This window comes from Coregonus clupeaformis, unplaced genomic scaffold, assembly GCF_020615455.1.
Source record: "Coregonus clupeaformis isolate EN_2021a unplaced genomic scaffold, ASM2061545v1 scaf0018, whole genome shotgun sequence".
Classification (NCBI taxonomy): Eukaryota; Metazoa; Chordata; class Actinopteri; order Salmoniformes; family Salmonidae; genus Coregonus; species Coregonus clupeaformis.
Genome location: NW_025533473.1, coordinates 253964 through 280667, shown reverse-complemented (window position 1 = coordinate 280667; position 26704 = coordinate 253964). Strand labels below are relative to the sequence as shown.

The following is a 26704-nucleotide window of genomic DNA, read 5'->3' as shown; positions in this document are numbered from 1 at the left end:
TTAGGTTGAATCAAAAGCATATTTTAGGACTAAATCAATTATAGAAAGCGTCACTGTTGTTGCCTACCAATTTTTCTTTCTTGTTTACAAAATTGCTGTAAACATTTTCATATGATAGCGCCATACATGGGGGCACTAACATTTGTAATAGCATAAGATTTTTTTTTTTGCCTTGCTTGTTATGCTACGAGACCAACAGGAGGGTCTTCTGCAGTTAGCTTGTACTTGTTATGAGACATGCACTTGGTATTTACAGTAATTCAAGTCAGAACCCTTACCACATCTAGGCTCAAATTAGTAATAGGAATCGAACAACCTGCCTCCACATTATGTATGTTTTTCCAGCAGGTTCCAGAAAATGTGAAAAGGAGAACATGCCAATTAGGATAATTTCAGTATTTTCAACTTTTTATCTATTTTCCTGTTTCTTATTAACATTTATTAATAGATTTGTACAATGTATGGAGCTGTGTTTACCTGTTTTTGTAATGCTGTCCACAAAAGAGGGTGAATTGTGTGGGAGGTGTTATTAAAACCACTGCCTGGTGAAAAACATGAGGCAGTCTTGCTGTGTTTTTGTTTATGAATGAATGCATGCGGATTGGATCACAAACTGACCGGTCAAACTGGATGTTGGAAAAAAAAATAAAAAATACACCCTTCCCTCATGCCTTGTGAAAAGGTAATTCCCAGAAATGTCACTCCACAGAAGACATTTACTTCACACAGGGAAAAGCTTAACGCATGCAAATGAGAAATCGGTCGCATAGAATATGTCCTTATGAATTATTTTACAACTCAATCAACTCCCTCATGTCCAGTAACTGAAGCATTTTTAACATGGAGTGGCAGCTCAAAAGGTACAACAGAAAAATATATGGAAAATTATAAATGAAAATGTGAAATTAACTGAATACAGTGGGGGAAAAAAGTATTTAGTCAGCCACCAATTGTGCAAGTTCTCCCACTTAAAAAGACGAGAGAGGCCTGTAATTTTCATCATAGGTACACGTCAACTATGACAGACAAAATGAGAAAAAATAATCCAGAAAATCACATTGTAGGATTTTTAATGAATTTATTTGCAAATTATGGTGGAAAATAAGTATTTGGTCAATAACAAAAGTTTCTCAATACTTTGTTATATACCCTTTGTTGGCAATGACACAGGTCAAACGTTTTCTGTAAGTCTTCACAAGGTTTTCACACACTGTTGCTGGTATTTTGGCCCATTCCTCCATGCAGATCTCCTCTAGAGCAGTGATGTTTTGGGGCTGTCGCTGGGCAACACGGACTTTCAACTCCCTCCAAAGATGTTCTATGGGGTTGAGATCTGGAGACTGGCTAGGCCACTCCAGGACCTTGAAATGCTTCTTACGAAGCCACTCCTTCGTTGCCCGGGCGGTGTGTTTGGGATCATTGTCATGCTGAAAGACCCCGCCACGTTTCATCTTCAATGCCCTTGCTGATGGAAGGAGGTTTTCACTCAAAATCTCACAATACATGGCCCCATTCATTCTTCTTTTACACGGATCAGTCGTCCTGGTCCCTTTGCAGAAAAACAGCCCCAAAGCATGATGTTTCCACACCCATGCTTCACAGTAGGTATGGTGTTCTTTGGATGCAACTCAGCATTCTTTGTCCTCCAAACACGACGAGTTGAGTTTTTACCAAAAAGTTATTTTTTTGGTATCATCTGACCATATGACATTCTCCCAATCCTCTTCTGGATCATCCAAATGCACTCTAGCAAACTTCAGACGGGCCTGGACATATTACTGGCTTAAGCAGGGGGACACGTCTGGCACTGCAGGATTTGAGTCCCTGGCTGCGTAGTGTGTTACTGATGGTAGGCTTTGTTACTTTGGTCCCAGCTCTCTGCAGGTCATTCACTAGGTCCCCCCGTGTGGTTCTGGGATTTTTGCTCACCGTTCTTGTGATAATTTTGACCCCACGGGGTGAGATCTTGCGTGGAGCCCAGATCGAGGGAGATTATCAGTGGTCTTGTATGTCTTCCATTTCCTAATAATTGCTCCCACAGTTGATTTCTTCAAACCAAGCTGCTTACCTATTGCAGATTCAGTCTTCCCAGCCTGGTGCAGGTCTACAATTTTGTTTCTGGTGTCCTTTGACAGCTCTTTGGTCTTGGCCATAGTGGAGTTTGGAGTGTGACTGTTTGAGGTTGTGGACAGTTGTCTTTTATACTGATAACAAGTTCAAACAGGTGCCATTAATACAGGTAACGAGTGGAGGACAGAGGAGCCTCTTAAAGAATAAGTTACAGGTCTGTGAGAGCCAGAAATCTTGCTTGTTTGTAGGTGACCAAATATTTATTTTCCACCATAATTTGCTAATAAATTCATTAAAAATCCTACAATGTGATTTTCTGGATTTTTTCCCTCAATTTGTTTGTCATAGTTGACATGTACATATTCTGAAAATTACAGGCCTCTCATCTTTTTAAGTGGGAGAACTTGCACAATTGGTGGCTGACTAAATACATTTTTCCCCCACTGTATATGAAAATATATGAGTGAAGATTGTACCTGTAAACCTGCCCAATGGGAAAAAAAAAGACAAAATAAATCAAAATTTGCTAAAAAAAACATGTATAATTAAACACTGTATTACACTCTGGGTTCTTATGATCCCAGAGGTGATAATGTAATTGGAACCATGAATAAGGAAGTGAATGTCTCAGGTTCAGAATGCTTTACAGTGACCAAGTGAAAATTGAAACTAATATTCAGCATACAAACATATTCAAACTAATGTAGAACTGCATTCCCATCTTGTGTATTTTTCTACATTGAGACAGACAATGACTATTGTTTTACAAAAGCATATTTACTGTAGAAAAACATGACACTGGCATTGAGCATAAAAATCATGACAAACTGTCAATTAAACACATAACTACTGGTATAATACATTATTTATAATGCCTTCAGAAAGTATTCACATCCCTTGGACTTCTTCCACATTTTGTTGTGTTACAGCCTGAATTTAAAATGGATTAAATAACAAAATTTTGTGTCACTGATCTACACAATACCCCATAATGTTTCACAAATGAATTAAAAATAAAAAGCTGAAATGGCTTGAGTCAATAAGTATTAAACCCCTTTGCGATGACAAGCCTAAATAAGTTCAGGAGTAAACATTTGCTTAGCAAATCACATAAGTTGCATGGACTCACCGTCTGTAATAATAGTGGTTAACATAATTTTTGAATGACTAGCCCGTCTCTGTACCCCACATATACAATCATCTGTAACATCCCTCAGTTGAGTTGTGAATTTCAAGCACAGATTCAATCCCAAAGACCGGGGAGGTTTCTCAATTCCCCGCAAATGTCACCGATTGGTAAATGGGTAAGAAAATAAAATAAAGCAGAATATCCTTTTGAGCATGGTGAAGTTATCAATTAGGTTTTGGATGGTGTTTCAATACACCCAGTCACTACAAAGTTCCAGGTGTCATTCCAAACTCAGTTGCTGGAGAGGAAGGAAACCACTCAGGGATTTCACCATGAGGCCATTAAAACAGAGTGAAAAGGAGGATGCCTGTACATAATACAATTATTCCAAAACATGCATCCTGTTTGCAACAAGACACTAAAGTAATACTGTGAAAAATGTGGCAAAGAAACTAACTTTTGTCCTGAATACAAAGTGTTATGTTTGGGGAAAATTCAACACATCACTGAGTACCACTCTTCATATTTTCAAGCATGGTGGTGGCTGCATCATGTTATGGATATGCTTATCATCAGCAAGGACTAGGGAGTTTTTCAGGATAAAAAGAAAGAGAATAGAGCTAAGCAAAGGCAAAATCCTAGAGGAAAACCTGGTTCAGTCTGCTTTCCAACAGACACGGGGAGATGAATTCACCTTTCAGCAGGACAATAACCTAAAACATAAGGCCAAATCTCCACTGGAGTTGCTTACCAAGAAGACATTGAACGTTCCTGCGTGGCCTAATTACAGTTTTGTCTGAAATCTGCTTGAAGATCTATGGCAATACTTGAAAATGGCTTGACAGAGCTTGAATCATTTTTTAAAGAATAATGAACAAATATTACACAATCCTGGTGTGCAAAGCTCTTGAGACTTACCCAAAACAATTCACACCCAAAAGGTGTTTAACATGTACTGATTCTTTTTCATTAATAAAACAAAATCTACAATTTATCTTTTAAATTACAGAACATTTTGTGTAGATCGTTGACCAAAAAAATGACAATTTAAACTATTTTAATCCCACTTTGTAACAACAAAATGTGAAAAAAGTCAAGGGGTGTGAATATTTTCTGAAGGCACTGATCAATGATTTTTAAAGGAAGTAAAAAAAAAAAACTGCTTGTCCATACTATTCAAACAAACCAATAACCAAGATTTCCTACACCTCAAAAATGCTAGTGATGAATTACTATCCAAGAAAGTATCATTGTGTATCACACATAAATTCAATCACTTTTAAAAAGGTCAGCAATATGACATCATCATAGACAAACAATCTAAATCAGTCAAGAATCCCATTATTGATTCTTCCCAACTGATGGGGTAAATTGCTGACTGTATTTTCCCAGCACAGGGACTAATATTATTCGAGATTCTAGACCTGCTGGATTCCAAGTGTGTTTGAATAGAGGAAAAAAGGTATACCCAAACGCGCTTCAGCCCCACTTAAATAGCATGCTTAGTTTAAAACAGGTAAGGGGAGATTAGTCCAGTTTAGGCCAATAGTTCATTTCGGCTTTGTGAAGGCCTTGGCTTCTTTCTTGAGTCTTTTGAGGTCCTCCTTGCCACTGTCATCTGAGTCAGGTGGCTCATAGTCAGAGTCTTCACCAATGTCCTCGCTCTCATCATTGATGAAGCTGTCATCGTCCCCAAATTCATCATCATCATCATCGTTGTTGTATGACACCGGCTTTTTTGCTGCAGAAGGGATTGTATAGCATTATTAACAACCATTTCTAGTATTATTAACGTGCTGTATAATTCCATTGATTCTAGCACAAGACATCGGTTGTGTCTTTATTAATATTATATGGTACGTTCCACAAAAACAGCACGGCTAACGGTATTTTATTGCATTCACTCATAACAGGATTCAAATAGGTTTCACACATTAAATAGCTATTAAGTTATCCCTGCATATGCCATCTGTGTAAATATGTATGCAAGGCAGCAAGACGGTTGCATATCATGTTCATGAATATATAAGTGTCTGGGGGACATTCGGTACTTGACACCCACACCTATTGTACAGATACAGCACTTGCAATAATATAAGATGGCAATTATCTTTTCATCACTGCAGTTGTTCCAATCTACAGGGTCACGGCTGAGTAGTTTGACTTGTATTTCAATGGGACCACACCAGTACTTGAGGGGGATCAAATGTTCCCTACCACTCTGAAGAGGGAAAAATTGGTATTCTAGTGTTGGTGTGGTAATACTGAACTGCCTACAGTGTAGACAGACTTGGGGAGACTGTTCACCTGATGACCTACCAGGGTTGGGGAGGAACTGATTACATGTAATGTGATTACAAGAAAAACTGTTATCAGCAAAAATATTGTAATCGGATTACAGATACTTTTGAAAAACTAGATAATGACTTCTTTGATTACTTTAATTATAAATATAAATATAAATGATCATGGAAATGGATTTTGACAAACAAATTGGTTTTTAAAAAATCTGCGCAGCCCTCCAATGAATTTCGAAATCCCAATGTGGCCCTCGAGCCAAAAAGTTTGCCCACCCCTGTCTAGGATTAGCAACCCCTTCCCCAATCCTTATCTTAACCATTATTGGGGAAAATGCAAAACTGACCCAAGATCAGTGTCTAGGGGCAACTTCACCCTACTCCAGGTTTCTGGTCATGGCAGCTATGTTCAATACCATAACTATGAGTCTGTAAACTGAGAGGCAATACAAATTGAGTTACACACCTCCCTTACAGAAAGTCAATGTTTCCCAATGAGTTTCTAGATCCAGCTGATGTCACGTCAGAGAAACGGAGGGCAATTGGTTTATCGTATTTGCTTCTTCAATCTCTGGAGGGGAATGTGGATTATGGGTTTGTACAGTGTATTCACTAGTGCTACAGTGGATGGATATGCATACACATCGCTGTCTGACTAAATCTGGCAAGATAATAACTAACAATCTAATAGCCCAGATAAGATTGTTGGGCATCATTTATAGCATTGCTTCATATTAAAGGTTTCTATTATGTTTCTGCTTTCTCTCTGCTCTGCATACCAGTTGGATTCATTTGATTTACGGCTGATTATTTTCTGCATTGAAGAGGACCCAAAAATGGAACCAAAAACACATTTGGGGGATGGTGAGAGATTAGCATGTCTTTCTCACTCAGGTATAAATTAACATACCTCGTGTCTTCTTGGTGTGTTTGTATTCCTTCCAGTGAAGAGGGTTTTTCCTGGAAAGAAAACATGGAAAATTACATTTGATTTACTACCAAGGACAAGGTACTAACTTTGTGAAATGCCAATGAGGCTAAAATGTCAGACTCTCCTGTTGCTCAAACACTTGAGGCCAACAAATTGAGTCCACTCAGACTCCTGTCATCCGAGTCTTATGATTGTTGGCTTATTCTTTTATTTAACCTTTCTGTATCCAGAAAGTTCCATTTAGGTCAAAACACCTATTTTACAGGAGAGATCTGGCTATAATAATAGGTTATTTTCTCTTTTCCTGTTGAAATTGTAGGAGCTATTAGGCTACTTTTTTTCCTGATGTCTTCCATTACTGACAATAATGGTCTTGAGACACGATTACCAGTCTCTTTTATCCTGTAATGGTGACTACATTGTGGTGTGCGTCCTACCTGTAGCAGTCTGTGCCGTACGGACACTCAGGTCGGTCCGCGTCCTCCTCTTCCTCCTCTTCTTTCGCGGAATCCTCCTCGTAGTCGCTGTCGCCGGGGTGACTGCATTCTTGGAAGTGGACTGGGTTTTTCCTTTGACAGAAATAACAATTTTTGAGAAGAAAATCATTGAAAGCTCGCTATTAAAACATTGAAACTCACTGAAAGTTATGGTCGATCCCGTTTTGATTGGTATTCTTTGAAGAGCAATTAGCTTTTGAGTTAGCACTTTCTCTTTGCTCATTTCATTTGCCTCAATAAAGAGAAACTAAATTTGAACCTGCTCTCTGCCATTTAGTTTTGGACCCTGAGGCCCTATCTAGGCTAATCCTTGTGTACGTCCCAAATAGCACCCTATTCACATAATTGGCCCTGGTCAAAAGTAGTGCACTATAAAAGGAATAGGGTGCCATTTGGGATGCAACTCTCGTCTTGGAGAATACTGTAGCTATCCCATGCTTCACGTACACTACCAGTCAAAAGTTTGGACACACCTACTCATTCAAGGGTTTTTCTTTATTAGTGCTTAGTGGGACTATCATTTGGTTTTCAACAGGACAATGACCCAACACACCTCCAGGCTGTGTAAGGGCTATTTTACCAAGAAGGAGAGTGATGGAGTGCTGCATGACCTGGCCTCCACAATCCCCCGACCTCAACCCACTTGAGATGGTTTGGGATGAGTCGGATGGCAGAGTGAAGGAAAAGCAGCCAACAAGTGCTAAGCATATGTGGGATCTCCTTCAAGACTGTTGTAAAAGCATTCCAGGTGAAGCTGGTTGATAGAATGCCAAGAGTGTGCAAAGCTGTCATCAAGGCAAAGGGTGGCTATTTGAAGAATCTCAAATATAAAATATATTTTGATTTGTTTAACACTTTTTTGGTTACTACGTGATTCCATGTGTTATTTCATAGTTTTGATGTCTTCACTATTATTCTACAATGTAGAAAAAAGTAAAAATAAAGAAAAACCCTTGAATGAGTAGGTGCGTCCAAACTTTTGACTGGTACTGTAGTTGTTCTTTAACTATCAGTGGTTTGAAAATAAACAAATCCTTAGATAAGAGAAACTATCTGGGGGGAAAAAACATACTGCACATGTTCAGTTCTTTGATATCAGGAAGAGCTGCGATGGAACCAATTTGAATAGAATACATTTGTTTTGTAACATGCATAATAGCTCAAGTGCACTTCTCATCTTTAGTACCCAGAGCAACATAAAATAAAAATACCCATCAAATATGGCATGTCTTTGAATTCAATTACTTGTTGGAACATTTGCCGGCCTAAATTCATGTTCTCAGAAGTGCAGTTCTTCTCAAGTACTAGTTTAAACATTTCTAACAATGTTATGTGGGGATGTACCTGTAACAGTCCTTTCCATAGGGGCAGGTCGTCCTGAGCCGAGCTTTGGACTGGGCGGGGCCTGAAACGTCACCTGCCCCCTGAGGCCCCTTGCCGACCTTTTGACCGTTCGGAGGCTGTCTCCCCCTGTCCTCGGACTCTCTGGCCTCCGCTCTGCTCGTAGAAGTGCTGCTGCCTTTCGATGTGGAAGCTTCTCCTCCTCCTCCTCTTCTCTTCTCTCCATCGTCCTCCTCCTCCTCCACGTCAAAGTGGTCAGACTCCTCGCTCTCCTCTACTTTACTAGGCTTCACCTGCTGCCTGGCTTTAAATGCCTGAGGAGTGATACACCATATACTGTAACTGTACATTAACCAAAAACACACAACAAACAAAAGGGAGGACCCTCCTCAGTGAATTTCAGAAAAATAGTCATTTTTAGACAAAACTATACTAACTATATTCACGTCACCAAATAATTGATTACAACACACTGTTTTGCAATGAAGGTCTACAGTAGCCTCAACAGCACTCTGTAGGGTAGCACCATAGTGTAGCTGGAGGACAGCTAGTTTCCATCCTCCTCTGGTTACATTGACTTCAATACATAAACCTAAGAGGCTCGTGGTTCTCACCCCCTTCCATAGACTTACATAGTAATTATGACAACTTCCGGATGACGTCCTCCAACCTATCAGAGCTCTTTCAACATGAACTGACATGTTGTCCACCCAATCAAAGGATCAGAGAATGAATCTAGTACTGAAAGCATAAGCTACAGCTAGCTAGTGCTGCAGTACATAAAATGTTGTTGACTCAAAGAGAGAGGCTATCCAACACTAGAACTCTTACAAGTCAAGGTATGCTTTTGGTTTTATTCATTTATTGCCACTGGGGCCCGCCGGTGTAACTGCTAAACTGCTCGCTAACTGTAGACTTTACTGGATTATTGTAGCGGGTTAACTAACACGTTAGTCTAGTAGCTACAGTGGGGGAAAATAGTATTTAGTCAGCCACCAATTGTGCAAGTTCTCCCACTTAAAAAGATGAGAGAGGCCTGTAATTTTCATCATAGGTACACGTCAACTATGACAGACAAATTGAGAATTTTCTTTCGAGAAAATCACATTGTAGGATTTTTAATGAATTTATTTGCAAATTATGGTGGAAAATAAGTATTTGGTCACCTACAAACAAGCAAGATTTCTGGCTCTCACAGACCTGTAACTTCTTCTTTAAGAGGCTCCTCTGTCCTCCACTCGTTACCTGTATTAATGGCACCTGTTTGAACTTGTTATCAGTATAAAAGACACCTGTCCACAACCTCAAACAGTCACACTCCAAACTCCACTATGGCCAAGACCAAAGAGCTGTCAAAGGACACCAGAAACAAAATTGTAGACCTGCACCAGGCTGGGAAGACTGAATCTGCAATAGGTAAGCAGCTTGGTTTGAAGAAATCAACTGTGGGAGCAATTATTAGGAAATGGAAGACATACAAGACCACTGATAATCTCCCTCGATCTGGGGCTCCACGCAAGATCTCACCCCGTGGGGTCAAAATGATCACAAGAACGGTGAGCAAAAATCCCAGAACCACACGGGGGGACCTAGCGAATGACCTGCAGAGAGCTGGGACCAAAGTAACAAAGCCTACCATCAGTAACACACTACGCCACCAGGGACTCAAATCCTGCAGTGCCAGACGTGTCCCCCTGCTTAAGCCAGTACATGTCCAGGCCCGTCTGAAGTTTGCTAGAGTGCATTTGGATGATCCAGAAGAGGATTGGGAGAATGTCATATGTCATATGGTCAGATGAAACCAAAATAGAACTTGTCGTGTTTGGAGGACAAAGAATGCTGAGTTGCATCCAAAGAACACCATACCTACTGTGAAGCATGGAGGTGGAAACATCATGCTTTGGGGCTGTTTTTCTGCAAAGGGACCAGGACGACTGATCCGTGTAAAGGAAAGAATGAATGGGGCCATGTATCGTGTGATTTTGAGTGAAAACCTCCTTCCATCAGCAAGGGCATTGAAGATGAAACGTGGCTGGGTCTTTCAGCATGACAATGATCCCAAACACACTGCCCGGGCAACGAAGGAGTGGCTTCGTAAGAAGCATTTCAAAGTCCTGGAGTGGCCTAGCCAGTCTCCAGATCTCAACCCCATAGAAAATCTTTGGAGGGAGTTGAAAGTCCGTGTTGCCCAGCGACAGCCCCAAAACATCACTGCTCTAGAGGAGATCTGCATGGAGGAATGGGCCAAAATACCAGCAACAGTGTGTGAAAACCTTGTGAAGACTTACAGAAAACGTTTGACCTGTGTCATTGCCAACAAAGGGTATATAACAAAGTATTGAGACACTTTTGTTATTGACCAAATACTTATTTTCCACCATAATTTGCAAATAAATTCATTAAAAATCCCACAATGTGATTTTCTGGATTTTTTTTCCTAATTTTGTCTGTCATAGTTGACGTGTACCTATGATGGAAATTACAGGCCTCTCTCATCTTTTTAAGTGGGAGAACTTGCACAATTGGTGGCTGACTAAATACTTTTTTTCCCCACTGTATGTTGACTTGACGTTAGCTAATATGGTGACAACGATGTAGGCTGTGTGTAGCGTTTAGCGGTTATGATGATATGAAGATTTGGCTTGGAAAGGTTTTTTCGCCTGGTCACAGCCAGCTGATGTGTTGTGCACTGAAGTCCACAAGCGAAGGGAAAAGGTGAGAGGAGGAGAGTGTGTAGATGCGAGAAGGAATTATTCTAATCCCCGAGCCGACTAGGTGAAAGATCTGTCGATGTGCCCTTGAGCAAGGCACTTAACCCTAATTGCTCATGTAAGTCGCTCTGGATAAGAGCGTCTGCTAAATGACTAAAAATAATAATAAATAATCCAACGATCAAAGGGATCATGCTGTTTGTATGTGGCTGCTATTAAAGTGAACTGTGTTTGAGTGTGATCCTATTGAAAACTGTATCTTAAACGGAATCAAATGGAACGAAACGGGGATTAACATAACTGAATTTGTCCAACAGAAACTGTCATTTGCAACTGTTGGACTAATGATTACACCCTAGATCAACTAGATGCAGGCAAGATTGTGCAAGGCGGCATTGAAAGTGTCACTGTCTGTCACCTTGATTATCAAATTTTTTCTCAACCTGTGCACCTACATTGTAAACTTTCATTCATAGGCTAGGTTGTAGCAACCTCATGATGGGTAAAGGGAAAATTCTAGTATCATGTCGTAGCCTAAACATATCGATGTTATATTGAGCTAGGTGAATGGAATTTGAATGACAGTCATCCAATATGCTCTAATAGAAATAAGACCATGCTCATAAAACATTTTATCGTCCTCCCTGATCTTAAATGGCACCGATTGCCACTGCCACATACTCTACAAATGAATGGATGATAAATTGCAAGGTCACAATGCCTCGGTGTTGATGACGAATGAAAAAAGCTAACAGCCCCTCCGGTACTTCACGCAAAAATAGCTACCATTCCATTCTTGAGTAACCTTGACATTTCAGGGCTACATGGCACGAGTACATTACTGAGGAACATGCTCAGTTAATGACTACCCAGTCCCCATAAGCCTTTTAAAGACCCTTATCTAACCCAACTACTAGTACACCTAAGCTGCCAACATGTGCTTTCAGACCAGAGGACATTTCTCAAAAAAGTACAATCTTTGTCCCCATGTGCAGTTGCAAACCGTAGTCTGGCTTTTTTAATGGCGGTTTTGGAGCAGTGGCTTCTTCCTTTCTGAGTGGCCTTTCAGGTTATGTCGATATAGGACTCATTTTACTGTGGATATAGATACTTTTGTACCTGTTTCCTCCAGCATCTTCACAAGGTCCTTTGCTGTTGTTCTGGGATTGATTTGCACTTTTCGCACCAAAGTACGTTCATCTCTAGGAGACAGAACGCGTCTCCTTCCTGAGCGGTATGACGGCTGCGTGGTCCCATGGTGTTTATACTTGCGTACTATTGTTTGTACAGATGAACATGGTACCTTCAGGCGTTTGGAAATTGCTCCCAAGGATGAACCAGACTTGTGGAGGTCTACCATTTTTTCTCTGAGGTCTTAGCTGATTTCTTTTGATTTTCCCATGATGTCAAGCAAAGAGGCACTCTGTTTGAAGGTAGGCCTTGAAATACATCCACAGGTACACCTCCAATTGACGTCAATTAGCCTATCAGAAGCTTCTAAAGCCATGACATCATTTTCTGGAATTTTCCAAGCAGTTTAAAGGCACAGTCAACTTAGTGTATGTAAACTTCTGACCCACTGGAATTGTGATACAGCGAATTATAAGTGAAATAATCTGTCTGTAAACAATTGTTGGAAAAATTACTTGTGTCATGCACAAAGTAGATGTCCTAACCGACTTGCCAACACTATAGTTTGTTAACAAGAAATTTGTGGAGTGGTTGAAAAATGAGTTTTAATGACTCCAACCTAAGTGTATGTAAATTCCAACTTCAACTGTATGTAAGTATGTATGTATGTATGCATGTATGCATGTATGCAATTAAGGTCACAGTTATGAAAACTTAGGACACTAAAGAGGCCTTTCTACTGACTCTGAAAAACACCAAAAGAAAGATGCCCAGGGCAATAAATTGCAATGTCCGTACTGTGAGACGCCCAAGACAGCATTACAGGCTGAGAGAGGCTGGACTGAGGGCTTGTAGGCCTGTTGTAAGGCAGGTCCTCACCAGACATCACCGGCAACAACGTCGCCTATGGGCACAAACCCACCGTCTTTTGTCTCACCAGGGGTGATGGTCGGATTCGCGTTTATCGTCGAAGGAATGAGCGCTACACCGAGGCCTGTACTCTGGAGCGGGATCAATTTGGAGGTGGAGGGTCCGTCATGGTCTGGGACGGTGTGTCACAGCATCATCGGACTGAGCTTGTTGTCATTGCAGGCAATCTCAACGCTGTGCGTTACAGGGAAGACATCCTCCTCCCTCATGTGGTACCCTTCCTGCAGGCTCATCCTGACAGGACCCTTCAGCATGACAAAGCCACCAGCCATACTACTCGTTCTGTGCGTGATTTCCTGCAAGACAGGAATGTCAGTGTTCTGCCATGGTCAGCGAAGAGCCCGGATCTCAATCCCATTGAGCACGTCTGGGACCTGTTGGATCGGAGGGTGAGGGCTAGGGCCATTCCCCACAGAAATGTCTGGGAACTTGCAGGTGCCTTGGTGGAAGAGTGGGGTAATATCTCACAGCAAGAACTGGCAAATCTGGTGCAGTCCATGAGGAGGAGATGCACTGCAGTACTTAATGCAGCTGGTGGCCACACCAGATACTGACTGTTACTTTTGATTTTGACCCCCCCTTTGTTCAGGGACACATTATTCAATTTCTGTTAGTCACATGTCTGTGGAACTTGTTCAGTTTATGTCTCAGTTGTTGAATCTTGTTATGTTCATACAAATATTTACACATGTTAAGTTTTCTGAAAATAAACACAGTTGACAGTGAGAGGACATTTCTTTTTTTGCTGAGATATATATATATATATATATATATATATAGATATTATATATATACACACACACACACAATAGTTAGTATACACTCAACTGTTTTAGACTGGACCTCCTCCTCCTCATCGTCGTCCTCATCCTCGTCACTCTTCTTCCTCCTCACTCTCTTCCTGGGCGTTGGCTCCGCCTCGCTGTGTTCAGACTCCTCCTCCCCTGACAAGGGCGCTGTGTCCCTGGCCCGTTTGGCAACGCCCTGGTTGGTGCTTGTCGTTCGGGTTGCGGTTCCTCTGCCTCGATTTCCATCACCTAAAACTAAAATGAGGACGATTCTAGGTGAACGGGTCGACTGTGTCATGTCAAAGATGATCTATTATATTGACAAGATAGTCGAGTGACTGCTATACAATGGAAATATATGTTCTCAAAGATGGAAGGCATGCGAGGGGAGTCGAGATCAGGTGGGAACATTCTAGCCAATGAGAGGGCAGATACTAAGTTGTTTTTCTCAAAGTTGCCAGAATGCCAAGTGCATCCACTTATAGCAGTACATTTGTAACAGCCTAAACATTACGAAACTCCTATTAGATCAAATAAGCCTCACGTAATTTGACACTCTCTCATAGACCTCCAATACAAAAACGGGCTCATCTCACGCAGACAGATTTTTGGCTGAGTAAATCCTCTCATTTCACCTCTACCTCTCTGGTCATGTAAAGCAGGGATGGGCAACTCCAGTCCTAGTGGGGCTGATTGGTGACACTTATCCCCAAGTTCTCCTAGCTGATTCCAATAATCATGGTCTCCAGTTTAGAACACATTTAGCTTATTGAGGTGTCTTAGTTTGGGCTGGTGAAAACATGTGACACCATTCAGGCCGTCGAGGACTGGAGTTGCCCATCCTTGATAAAGGGACGCCAGGTGCAAATCACAATGACAACAGCAGAGATGGGAAACTCTGATCCTCAGGGCCCAGTTTTTCAAAAGTTGTCTGTCTGGATTTCGCCTATTGGATAGGATTAAATGCATAGAAATAGAATGGACGAATCATTGACTTGAATGGGGACTCCCGTTCTATGCATTCTATTTTTATGCATTTAATCCTATCCGATAGGCGAAATCCGGATAGATAACTTTTTTTAAACTGGGCCCAGTGTGCGCTGGTTTCACTTTCTCCCTGGTGTTTAATTATTCACTTAATGTTATTCATTGCCTAGACCTGGGCCTGTATTTGCAAAGCGTCTCAGAGTAGGAGTGCTGATCTAGGATCAGGTCTCCCCTGTCCATGTAATCCTTTTCATTATGATTGAAAAGGGAAAACTGATCCTAGATCAAGTTCAAGATAGGAAATTAGGAATCTGAAAAAGGGTATGTGCTGTTGACCGCTGATTGATGTAACCTAAAATATAGATTGATGGTCCCTGTCAAAAGGCTTGCTCAGAGGCATTGGCAATCAATAATCAGAGCACGCCACTGTCTGTACCATTTACAAATCTAAAGCCTAATGGATAACCTTTTTGACATTGTTGACTACAACGTCAGCACTACGTAGCCTAAATTACCAAATGACACCCTATTTCCTACAGAGTGCACTACTTTTGACCAGAACCCTATTGGCCCTGGTCAAAAGTAGTGCACTCTATAGGGAATAGGGTACCATTTGGGATGCAACATGGTAAATGGGTCAGTAGACTCCAGAGTGAGTCAGTATGAGGAAGTTGGAACTTTAAGTAAACTAGGGCAACGATATGAGGAAATAACAATGGCTTGATCCGAAAGAGTAAGGTTTAGCAGCACGCCGCGACTGAAATCCGTTTTCCTGAAGAGGTTATGAACTTCAAGAGTAATAGGTTGTTTCCAAGTATTCCACTCGTCGATGTACAAAATTACACATGACAGCGACTGTAGAGGTAATGTAGGCCTAGCTCTCAAGATCCCTTCCCGACTCAAGATTAGAAATTCCCAAGATGTCCATTTATCAACTAGTGAGTAGTGATTTCCAAGAGAATAGGCTATGGCTTAGCCTCTGCTGTTGTTGTACAAGACCTTGTAAGACCTTGTAAACATCCTTTCATACATGTCCTCTCTCACACACACACCTCCTAACTCCATGTAGTTAAAGGGTGGGTATATGTATAGTAATAAGCAATTGGCCTCAAGTTTCATTGAATATAAGTAAGAGTTTAAAACCAATGCAGTGCATCCTGTTGAGACAACGGGTTGTAAGCCCCTTATATTATTTTTAATTTAAGTAGGATTCGATTTTCAAGAACTGGCTCTGAGAGGAATCCTAACATGGAGCCTTATGAAGCTAGCAAGTTAAATAACAACACTATTCGTCACTTAATGCATTGGATTTTCTTTTTCTGCAAGCAAACATATTGTTTTGAAATGATTTGAGCACAGATCCGCTTTTTCTCGTGCTGTTCCAGCTTTGTTTTCACATACGACATGTGAGATAGAACTACAGCTCAATACAATTCAGTGCGTGAATCGAGAGGGAGAATAAACATATCAATCTTCTATAAAAAAATGGTGGATGTCTCTGACTAGTTAGACCTATTCAGAAATAACAACAGCAGTTCACAACTAGGTTATTCCATCTCTCTCATGCACTACCCTTGTGTCAATAGTCAAATGTGCCAATCTACTCCAACCTGGCATCATTCATTTGATGAGGAATATTTTCTTAATTTGTAATAATAACAATCATAACGTTAATTGCCGTCATATGCATGACAATGAATTGTTACCCAAAATGCCATTATGTCACAGCCCTGAATAGGAGTGATACCTTTGGTGGTGGGGCTCTTTGGAGCTGCAATGGGTACCATCATCCAAGCAGGTAATACTCTTTTCTTTGGTTCGAGTTTTGGCTCGTTCTTGTCCTTTTCTGCTTCAGCTACCCCAGTCTCCGTCTGTGAGTACACAACCACAAAGCAAACCGGGTTTATTGGTACCACCACATTCACAGAAAACATTTATGAATATACAGTACCAGTCAAAAGTTTGGACACACCTACTCATTCAAGGGTTTTTCTTAATTTTTTACTATTTTCTACATTGTAGAATAATAGTGAAGACATCAAAACTATGAAATAACACATATGGAATCACGTAGTAACCAAAAAAGTGTTAAACAAATCAAAATATATTTTATATTTGAGATTCTTCAAATAGGCACCCTTTTACCTTGATGACAGTCTTTGCACACTTTTGGCATTCTCTCATCCAGCTTTACCTGGAATGCTTTTCCAACAGTATTGAAGGAGTTCCCACATATGCTGAGCACTTGTTGGCTGCTTTTCCTTCACTCTGCCGTCCGACTCATCCCAAACCATCTCAATTGGGTTGAGGTCGGGGGATTGTGGAGGCCAGGTCATCTGATGCAGCACTCCATCACTCTCCTTCTTGGTAAAATAGCCCTTACAAAGCCTGGAGGTGTGTTAGGTCATTGTCCTCTTGAAAAACAAATGATAGTCCCACTAAGCCCAAACCAGATGGGATGGCGTATCACTGCAGAATGCTGTGGAAGCCATGCTGGTTAAGTATGCCTTGAATTATAAATAAATCCCAGACAGTGTCACCAGCAAAGCACCCCCACACCATAACACCTCCTCCTCCATGCTTTACGGTGTGAAATACACATGCGGAGTTCATCCGTTCACCCACACCGCGTCTCACAAAGACACAGCGGTTTGAACCAAAAATCTTCAATTTGGACTCCAGACCAAAGGACACATTTCCACCGGTCTAATGTCTATTGCTCGTGTTTCTTGGCCCAAGCAGGTCTCTTCTTCTTATTGGTGTCCTTTAGTAGAGTTTATTTGCAGTAATTCAACCATGAAGGCCTGATTCACACAGTCCCCTCTAAACAGTTGATGTTGAGATGTGACGCTTACTTGAACTCTGTGAAGCGTTTATTTGGGCTGCAATTTCTGAGGCTGGTAACTAATGAATTTATACTCTGCAGCAGTGGTAACTCTGGGTCTTCCATTCCTGTGGCGGTCCTCATGAGAGCCAGTTTCATCATAGCGCTTGATGGTTTTAGCGACTGCACTTGAAGAAACTTTCAGTTCTTGAAATGTTCCGTATTGACTGACCTTCATTTCTTAAAGTAATGATGGACTGTCGTTTCTCTTTGCTTATTTGAGCTGTTCTTGCCATAATATATAGACTTGGTCTTTTACCAAATAGGGCCATCTTCTGTATACCCCCCCCCCCCACCTTGTCACAACACAACTGATTGGCTCAAACGCATTAAGAAGGAAAGAAATTCCACAAATTAACTTTTAAGAAGGCACACCTGTTAATTGAAATGTATTCCAGGTGACTACCTTATGAAGCTGGTTGAGAGAATGCCAAAAGTGTGCAAAGCTGTCATCAAGGCAAAGGGTGGCTATTTGAAGAATATAAAATATATTTTGATTTGTTTAACACTTCTTTGGTTATTACATGATTCCATATGTGTTATTTCATAGTTTTGATGTCTTCAATATTATTCTACAATGTAGAAAATAGTAAAAATAAAGAAAAACCCTTGAATGAGTAGGTGTATCCAAACTTTTGACTGGTAGTGTACATATTAACTAGAGTCACGAGTGGGATTCCGTGGGAAAATGGTGTCCAAAGTGGTATCCCAAAGCGAATTGGTAAATGGTGCCAGGCATGGGATTACAAGGGTAATGGTGTCAGAAGTGAAATACGAAGCGTAATTGGTGTCAGCAATGGGATTCCCAGGAAAATTGCCAAAAGTAGGATACATCTCAAGATAAAAGTTTTGTGAACACTACAGATTTCCTGACCTGGTTTGAGGTAGGTCGGTTGGGTAGCTGTTCATCTGGCTCCTTCTGTTCCACACTACCTCCCAGTCTAGATTCTTGTTCATGGGAGCGTGGTGTCCACCCCTTGCCCTGTCGAGTGTGGTTAGCGGGTTCGTCACTTGGTTTAGGAGAGGCAGGAGGAGACTTAATAACAGCCTCTTCTTCATCTTGAAGAGCTTGACTGTTTCTGCAAGGGAGAGACAACATGTTGCAAACTCGAGCTACTTCTCTACACAGGTTACATGAGTCATGCATGTGCCTTCTTTAGTGTAGCCAGTAGACAGTAGCTAAATTGACTTGAGTGTCTGGTTTGGATCCTTTTGATCTAAGCTTCAAACAAAAATGTAACATGAAAAAAAACCTGAAGGGTAACATTTCAGAGACAGAAGACCACCATTTAAAAAATATTACATAAATGAATGTTGCTTGGGTGTTAGTTTTACATAGAAAGAGATAAAATACACTTGTATTTGTCCCTATTCAGTCCACTTAGTCTAGCCTGTTTTTGGGAGATGAAAGGCACAACATTTAGATGAATACAAATTAATGTATTCATTTGCTAATCAATTAGTTAAGCTATCTCATCTGATGAGTGCCAGAGAACAATCCTTATCTTTCCAAATCTGTCTAAGGGTGGTCAGGATGCACAGTGGGGATGTGAGCCATTCATAAATCACAATGTGCATATTGACCGGCGAATAGATAATGTTTGCGTGTATACAAAGGAAACATTATAGAAACTGGAAGATATCAAACTCTTCATTAAGGAGTCAGGAGACACCTCCCTCTGCGAGTATGACATTTTCTATAGCAATGTTAAGCAACTAATTATTCTCCACAAAATGTTTTGCTACTGGAGACGTAATGTCATGCCACCATAGCGACGAATTGTGACATGTTTTCCCAATGGGAAAAGCTAACACCTAGCATTTTTGTTCCAGAAGGTTTAAACCTGAGGTGTAAGCAGGAGTTCATAAATAAGGACCCCAAAAAATGTTTGTTAGTAGTACAGGTAATACATTACTTGATTTCAAAGATGTTAGCTACATTATGAGACCTTTATAGGTAAAAAAGAGGGTGATGTTGAAAAGCAGAATTTAAAAAGGAATCAGATATTATACGCCAATATTTGTTGACTATAGATTTGATATCACGACTACCATCGTATAAGGTGAGTACGTAATTCACAGAGAAAACGTTTTTTTCTGAGAATTGTCTAATAATTATTTTTAGCATTACAGACGTAGGATCTTAATTTGAGCCAGTTTGCTACAGCAGGAAAATAATCCTGCAGCAACAGGAAATTTGAATTATGTGGATTATAATTAATGGACATTTTTGTAGGGGTTGAGGTTAATGGACATTTTTGTAGGGGTTGATACATTTTTCGTGAGGGAAAATCAAGTCTGACATTTCAAAGTAGAAATTGGAAACTTCAGAAGCATTTTTAAACCTCATTTACACTAAAAGTTCAAATGTCCTGAATTGCAGGAAAGTTCTCCTGCCAAAGCGTGATCAAATTAAGATCATACATCTGTACAACATTGTTGCATGCTGTAGTCAGCCATTTCTTAGGGTAACCAGGAGTGTGAAAAAGCATGAAATGGAGACTGAGGATCATTTCATGTGCTTTAATGCTCAAGGTTACCCGGAGAACTGGCTAACTATAGCATACAACAAAGGTAAAATGCAAAACTGCAAACAATAATTATTAGACAGAGGCATTCATTAGAGGTTGTTAGCCCTGTAGAAATTGTGCTTCTTGTAGTACAAAAAAAAGCAAGTATGTATAGCAATATAAAAAAATGTAAAAAGCTACTTCTGCGTGCGTGCGCGAACCAGTTGTAATTTTTCTAATGTAATTGTTTATTGGTTTCAAGTTTGAGTCAATTCTATATTTAGACCTTGAGGGGAAACTAAAGGGGTTGAGATGAGGAGTAGAGTTACCTGGGTGTTCCATCTTCTCCACCCACGGCCACCACCTTGTAGATGTACTTCCCAGGAAGAAGGGAGATGATGTGTCCCTGTCCAAGTTTATGCCACTGGTTCCTGTCTAGGGGTTGTGGGGGGTCATCCAGTGATGACTGACAAAAGCAGGGGTTCACATGAGTCTGGGATTGGAAAGAATAAGAATGGCATTCTTTCAGTTATGACTCTGGTGTTGGTGGCCATGAGGTGCAGTTGGATATACTTGTTATTTCCAAACAACAGCTGGCTGTAAACAATTAGCGGTATTTTAAAGAAAGTGTCTTTCTCGCACCACTCTTCATTTTAAAGGGCTAGCATGCTAACGCTAGTTAGCAATTGCTCCAGAAACTGACTCGGGGTAAGTTCATCTGACTCTGGGTAAGTAGAAAAGCGGGCTTACTTGCCAAAATGTCACTATCCCTTTAATGTAGTCTAAGTGCTGCCCTTGAGTGGTAATTCCCAAACTCTCAGTAAAGCTGACTAGATGAAAGAGAAGAATTCAAATGTTCCTTGTGTTTTTTCTTAACCTAATTCATCTGCAGCAATGTTACGATCCAAAGGCCTTACTACATCCTCAGGCTGTGACCTTTGACAAAATGGAGAGAATCTCTGTCCTTTCACAGGCAGCATGAGGAGGGTCTTTGGACCAAACCGTTGCTTAACAACTAAAATAAACAATTGAATGCATAAGTGTTGTGCCCTTCTCCCTTACTCTGTAAACTATTAAATAAAAGCATTTCTAATAAAGGTAAGGTGTGGTAAGACCACACAAGACAGTCTCCCTGGGGAACAAATCAACAGGTTCTTAAATGGTTCAAGAACCCTTCCAAAACATAAAAAGAAAACATGGTGATTACCGAGTGGCCTTCTTGAACATACTATTGATGTCTGATTTCAAAGGATTGTTGTTTTTGGCACAATAGCCTGCCTCGGCACTTAGCTGTCTTAATAGGGTCAGCGTGCACTTGAGCACTAGATGAGAGAGAATAGTCTACTGAGAATAAAGAATACATTCTACTTAAGCCTACAGGTTTGATGCGCAGCTGCCCATTCAGGTTCTCAAGGAGGCCATGGTGTCTAGAGACTCTTTTGTCGCTGACCTGAAACACACAGAGAGAATAAACTCACATAACAGGGCCTGTATTCAAAATATCTCAAGCGTCTCAGAGTAGGAGTGGTGCAAAGGACCAGTTTAGCCTTTTAGATCATAATGAATAAGATTCTATGGACAGATCCTAGATCAGCACTCCTGCTCTGAGATGCTTGATACGGCCCCAGACCTGAGAGACAATGGGCATTCAGCAGGTAGGAGGTCCGGACAGTACTAATCAATACAAAATGAAGAAGGGCAATTTCATAGTAAACGCTCCTGAATCCTGAGCATAAAAAGGTTTGGGCTGCTGAAATAGTGTTACAACAAGTGCATGTTGATAATATGTGACTCACATTCAAATGATTGTCCTAAGTACTGATCTTTAATTGAAATTCGCTTCAAAGACTTTTAATTAATAAATTCGATACATATATTATGCTGTATGACTGATATGATCATCAAGGACATCAACCACCCGAGCCACTGCCTGTTCACCCCGCTATCATCCAGAAGGCGAGGTCAGTACAGGTGCATCAAAGCTGGGACCGAGAGAATGAAAAACAGCTTCTATCTCAAGGCCATCAGACTGTTAAATAGCCATCACTAGCACATTAGAGACTGCTGCTGCCTATTGAAATCACTGGCCACTTCAAGAAATGGAACACTAGTCACTTTAATAATGTTTAAATATCTTGCATTACTCATCTCATATGTATATACTGTATTTTACAATATTCTACTGCATCTTAGTCCATGCTGCTCTGTCATTGCATGTCCATATCTGTATATATTCTTAATTCCATTCCTTACTTAGATTTGTGTGTATTGGATATATGTTGTGAAATTGTTAAATATTACTTGTTAGATATTACTGCACTGTCGGAGCTAGAAGCACAAGCATTTTGCTACACCCGCAATAACATCTGCTAAACACGTGTATGTGACAAATAAAAATGTATTTGATTTGATTGCAGTCTGCATCTGCCACTGAAAATGTAAATGGACTTCAGTAAAACACTAAGGGCCAGTTTAATTATATCCAAATTAAGCCTACTCCTGGACTAAAACGATGCTTTTCAGTCCAGGAGTACGCTTTATCTGGGTCCAGGAAACCAGCCAGGAAATGCATATTTTAACTTCACAATAGTCATAATCAGGTAGCCTAATCAGTTGCATCTTTGTCTCATGGTAGATGTTCTGTTTTCATGGAAGTCCATTGTGTTCCATTTAGGTAAAAAATAAAAAATGTTTTAATTTCTACAGCTTTTTATAGTCTGAAATCAAATGGGAAATCAGAAACGGAAGAAAAACCATGTCATAAACAGAGCACTAGGAAATTCAAAAAAATTGTCATAGTCAATTGTGTACAGACTGGGCAAAGAGAATTGTATGTACTGTAGGTATATTATGCATGGCTAAAGATTTTAAACGTCCACTGACATCATTTTCTTTCCATAAGAGACAGAGGAGATATAACAAGGTAAAGTTCAGTGTATACTTTTTTTCTCCAAGTTTCTAGTTAGGATATTTGTCTACATTTGGTGAGCAATTAATTGCATGGAAGTCTACCTGCATAAAGTGGAAAGGTAATAATTTATTTATTGCAGATTAAACCAATGCAGCATTAGCTAGAGCAATTATCACCAACCCTGGTACTGGAGAGGTACAGACCAGGGGATGCATGCTTTTAGCTTCATACGAACCATCCTGATAACTCTCTAGTTACAGATTGTATGCCAGATAATGTGATATAACCAAAGATTTGGTTATTTTCTGGAAACGGTCATTTCTAAGCTACTTTTTTCACTGACACGAGAACAAAGAAAGTATCGCTAAGAATAGGTTAGTTGAAAAATCTATGGCAGTTTGTATGGGGCTTCCCTGTAACGACCAGTAATAGACACCAAAGATCTTTGGTTATATCTAGTATATAGCTAGTAGCACTCCAGGTCCAGGGTTGGGGAACACAGACGTAGCTAACTCTACTAGCATGGAATGTAGTTTGAACATACACTGAGTGTACACAACATTAAGGACACCTGCTCTTTCCATGACTGACTGACCAGATAAATCCAGGTGAAAGCTATGATCCCTTATGGATGTCACTTGTTAGATCCACTTCAAATCAGTGTAGATGAAGGGGAGGAGACAGGTTAAAGACTGATTTTTAAGCCTTGAGACAATTGAGACGTGGATTGTGTATGTGTGCCATTCAGAGGGTGAATGGGCAAGACTAAATATTTAAATGCCTTTGAACAGGGTATGGTAGTAGGTGCCAGGCACACCAGTTTGTATCAAGAACTGCAACGCTGCAGGTTTTTCACACTCAACAGTTTCCCGTGTGTCTCAAGAATGGTCTACCACCCAAAGGACATCCAGCCAACTTGACAAGTTGTGGGAAGCATTGAAGTCAACATGGGCCAGCATCCCTGTGGAACGCTTTCGACACCTTGAGTCCATGCCCCGACGAATTGAGGCTGTTCTGAGGGCAAAAGGGGGGGGGGCGGGGTGGTGGGGGGGGCGGGTGCAACTCAATATTAGGAAGGTGTTCCTAATGTTTGGTATACTCAGTTCATTAATTTTTTTTTATATCCATAATAATATATTTTTAATATCCATAATTGACATTTTTATATCAATAATTTGAATTTTTGATATTGATAATTACATTTGTATACATAAAAGGTATATGATAATGACCTTCATAGGGGCGGGATCACATTTGCATGCTCCTACATAGGTTCTCTGCTCCAAGTTAGAAGGAGCATTGCAGCAAAGATGTGCAGGACGCTGTGACCCGGACCCTGTTGCTACAGTAATATGCACATTATGTAGGCCTAAGCATGGCTCTTCTGCCGCTGTTGGATAGTATTTTCAGGGAGGAAAAAAGTTTGTCTGCAGGGGGGAATCGAACTCACAAACTCACTGCATCTAAAAGATTATAACCCTTACACATTGCAACTTCCACCACCTACAAGTGATGTTAAGTAGGGGAAAAAGTGATTAGTAATGTTATTAGATAAACAAATGTCATTATTGATTTCTCACAAGAGAATAAAACTTTAGCTGCATTGTCATCATGATCGTCACGTGTGTTATTCGACTCGAAGAGCAGCAATGTATTCATTTTTTTTCTGGGGAAACAAGTTGGTCTCCAGGGGGAATCGAACTCACACTCACTTAAAAGAATACTAATGCAGTGAGTCAGTGGCTTCTGCCACCTGCAAGTTACATTATTTTAGGGCAAAAGTGGTAAGTCGAAGCGGACTGGTTTTCAGTGTTAGTTTAGTTATGATAATTGGGCAATTATTGATGTAAAACATGTTGATATATGATATCAATCATTTGAATTTGATATCGAAAACAATTTTTTATATCCAAAATTTGAATTATCGAAATAATTATTTTATTATTAATTATGGAAATACATTTGAATTATTGATATCAAACGTTGTTCTCCATTAAATGCTATGGCGAATTATTGATATAAAAAATGCAATTACTGATAACATTTTAAAAATATATATCTCGATAATTCGAATTGTATAAAAAAAAATGCTATTATTGATATAAAAAAATACAATTATTGATATAAAAAAAAATCAATTAATTTATGTTAAAACGGCTTTCCATACTACTAGTCTTTCCAACTAAAGCTAGCTACTTACGCCAAGGAATGGACCCCTTCCCAGCAGTGTCTCCCCCTCGGGCAGGTGTATTGGACTGCCACCATCTACAGGCACGAGATCGAACCCCGCCATCTGCGACTGGTGGTTGCAGTCAGAATAACATGGTATAAGCAAAGACTATGATAACTATCCCCTCTCATCTGTGGTAGGAAACCATATATTGGTAACTATGAATGAATGTGGACTTCTCCACACAAACAGGCTAGTTCCGTTAGCTAGTTGAAAATAAATGTCATGTAAACAAGGCAGCTGTAATGAGTGTGTATGTTTAGTTAGCTGGCTGAACTACTGTTCTCTTTTAGCATAATGCTAGTTAGCTAGCTAATTCATTAAACTGACAAGCGTATGACTCTAGACTCAAAGATTATCTATTATATTGACAAGATAGTAGAGTGACCGCTCTAACAATAGAAATACATGTCCTCAAAGATGGAAGTCAGACGGGAGGCGAGATCATGTGAGACCATTCTAGCCAATGAGGGCAGATACGCGTGTGAACAACAGGCGTACACTTATATATTATTTTAATGTAATTTTTTTATATCAGTGCATTCGTAACAACTTAACCATTACGAAACTTATATTCGATCAAATAAGCCTCACTTAGCAAATCAGCAATTACATTTTTGGTTTACCAAATTCGACACCCTCATTGACCGCCATTCAAAAATTCCTCACTTCGTGGTCTTATCTTTGTGGACAGATTTTGAGCGGAGTAAACCCTCTCGCTTCGCCTCTTCCTTTCTGCTGAACTTACATTTTTACATTTTAGTCATTTAGCAGACGCTCTTATCCAGAGCGACTTACAGACTTCCACCTAGGAGCTTGTTTCTACTGAATAGCAGTTGGTCCTCAGCTATCTATCTGACCAACCAGAGTATACTGCTTAGTGCTAAATTATTTATATACATAATTTTTTACCTGTTCTCGGTAGCTTGGTGCTGAGAAAAACGTGAAAACTTAAGCGATTTCTTCAGAAACTTCCGGGCTGTTATGTAGAGAGCGTGCATTGTCTTACGTCAGATTGCGTCACTCCTCATCGACGATCGTCCCTCAACCGAATCCAGTATAACCAGAGAGGAAGAGAGAAATCTGTCTCCCTCCAGCAGGTGGCGTTTTTTCGTTGTTTCGCCCACCAAGCAAGGAGTTTTTGTATGGAGGTCAATGAGTGTCGAATTTGCCCAACAAAAAAAGTATGACTTATTTGCTACGTGAGGTTTATTTTATCTAATAAAAGTTTGTAATGCTTAAGTTGTTAGGAGTCTACTGATATAAGAAGGACACGTGACATCATTGCAACTTTGAGAAAAAACACTATATCGGAGATGTCTATGCATATTCACGGCATGAGGCTAGTAGCATTGCA

At 40.3% G+C, this 26704-nt stretch overlaps 1 protein-coding gene across 3 annotated transcripts; it reads right to left on the bottom strand.

Moving 5' to 3' along the window:
- Nucleotides 1–4291: 4291 nt before the first annotated feature.
- LOC123483075 (aprataxin and PNK-like factor) lies at nt 4292–26384 on the bottom strand. Of its 3 annotated transcripts, XM_045212522.1 has the most exons (11): nt 26260–26384; nt 25318–25416; nt 21585–21656; nt 20536–20699; nt 18571–18775; nt 16560–16683; nt 13866–14080; nt 8269–8579; nt 6865–6996; nt 6407–6456; nt 4292–4940 (listed from the first exon to the last, which is right to left on the bottom strand). In XM_045212522.1, the coding sequence occupies exons 2-11, from the start codon at nt 25408–25410 to the stop codon at nt 4750–4752; spliced, it is 1557 nt and encodes a 518-aa protein (XP_045068457.1). In that variant the 5' UTR covers nt 25411–25416; nt 26260–26384; the 3' UTR covers nt 4292–4749. The 3 variants fall into 3 exon arrangements, with proteins under 3 accessions (XP_045068457.1, XP_045068459.1, XP_045068458.1); XM_045212524.1 differs by lacking the exons at nt 20536–20699; nt 25318–25416; XM_045212523.1 differs by lacking the exons at nt 20536–20699; nt 26260–26384 and having other exon boundaries at nt 25318–25407.
- Between the last annotated feature and the right edge of the window lie 320 nt (nt 26385–26704).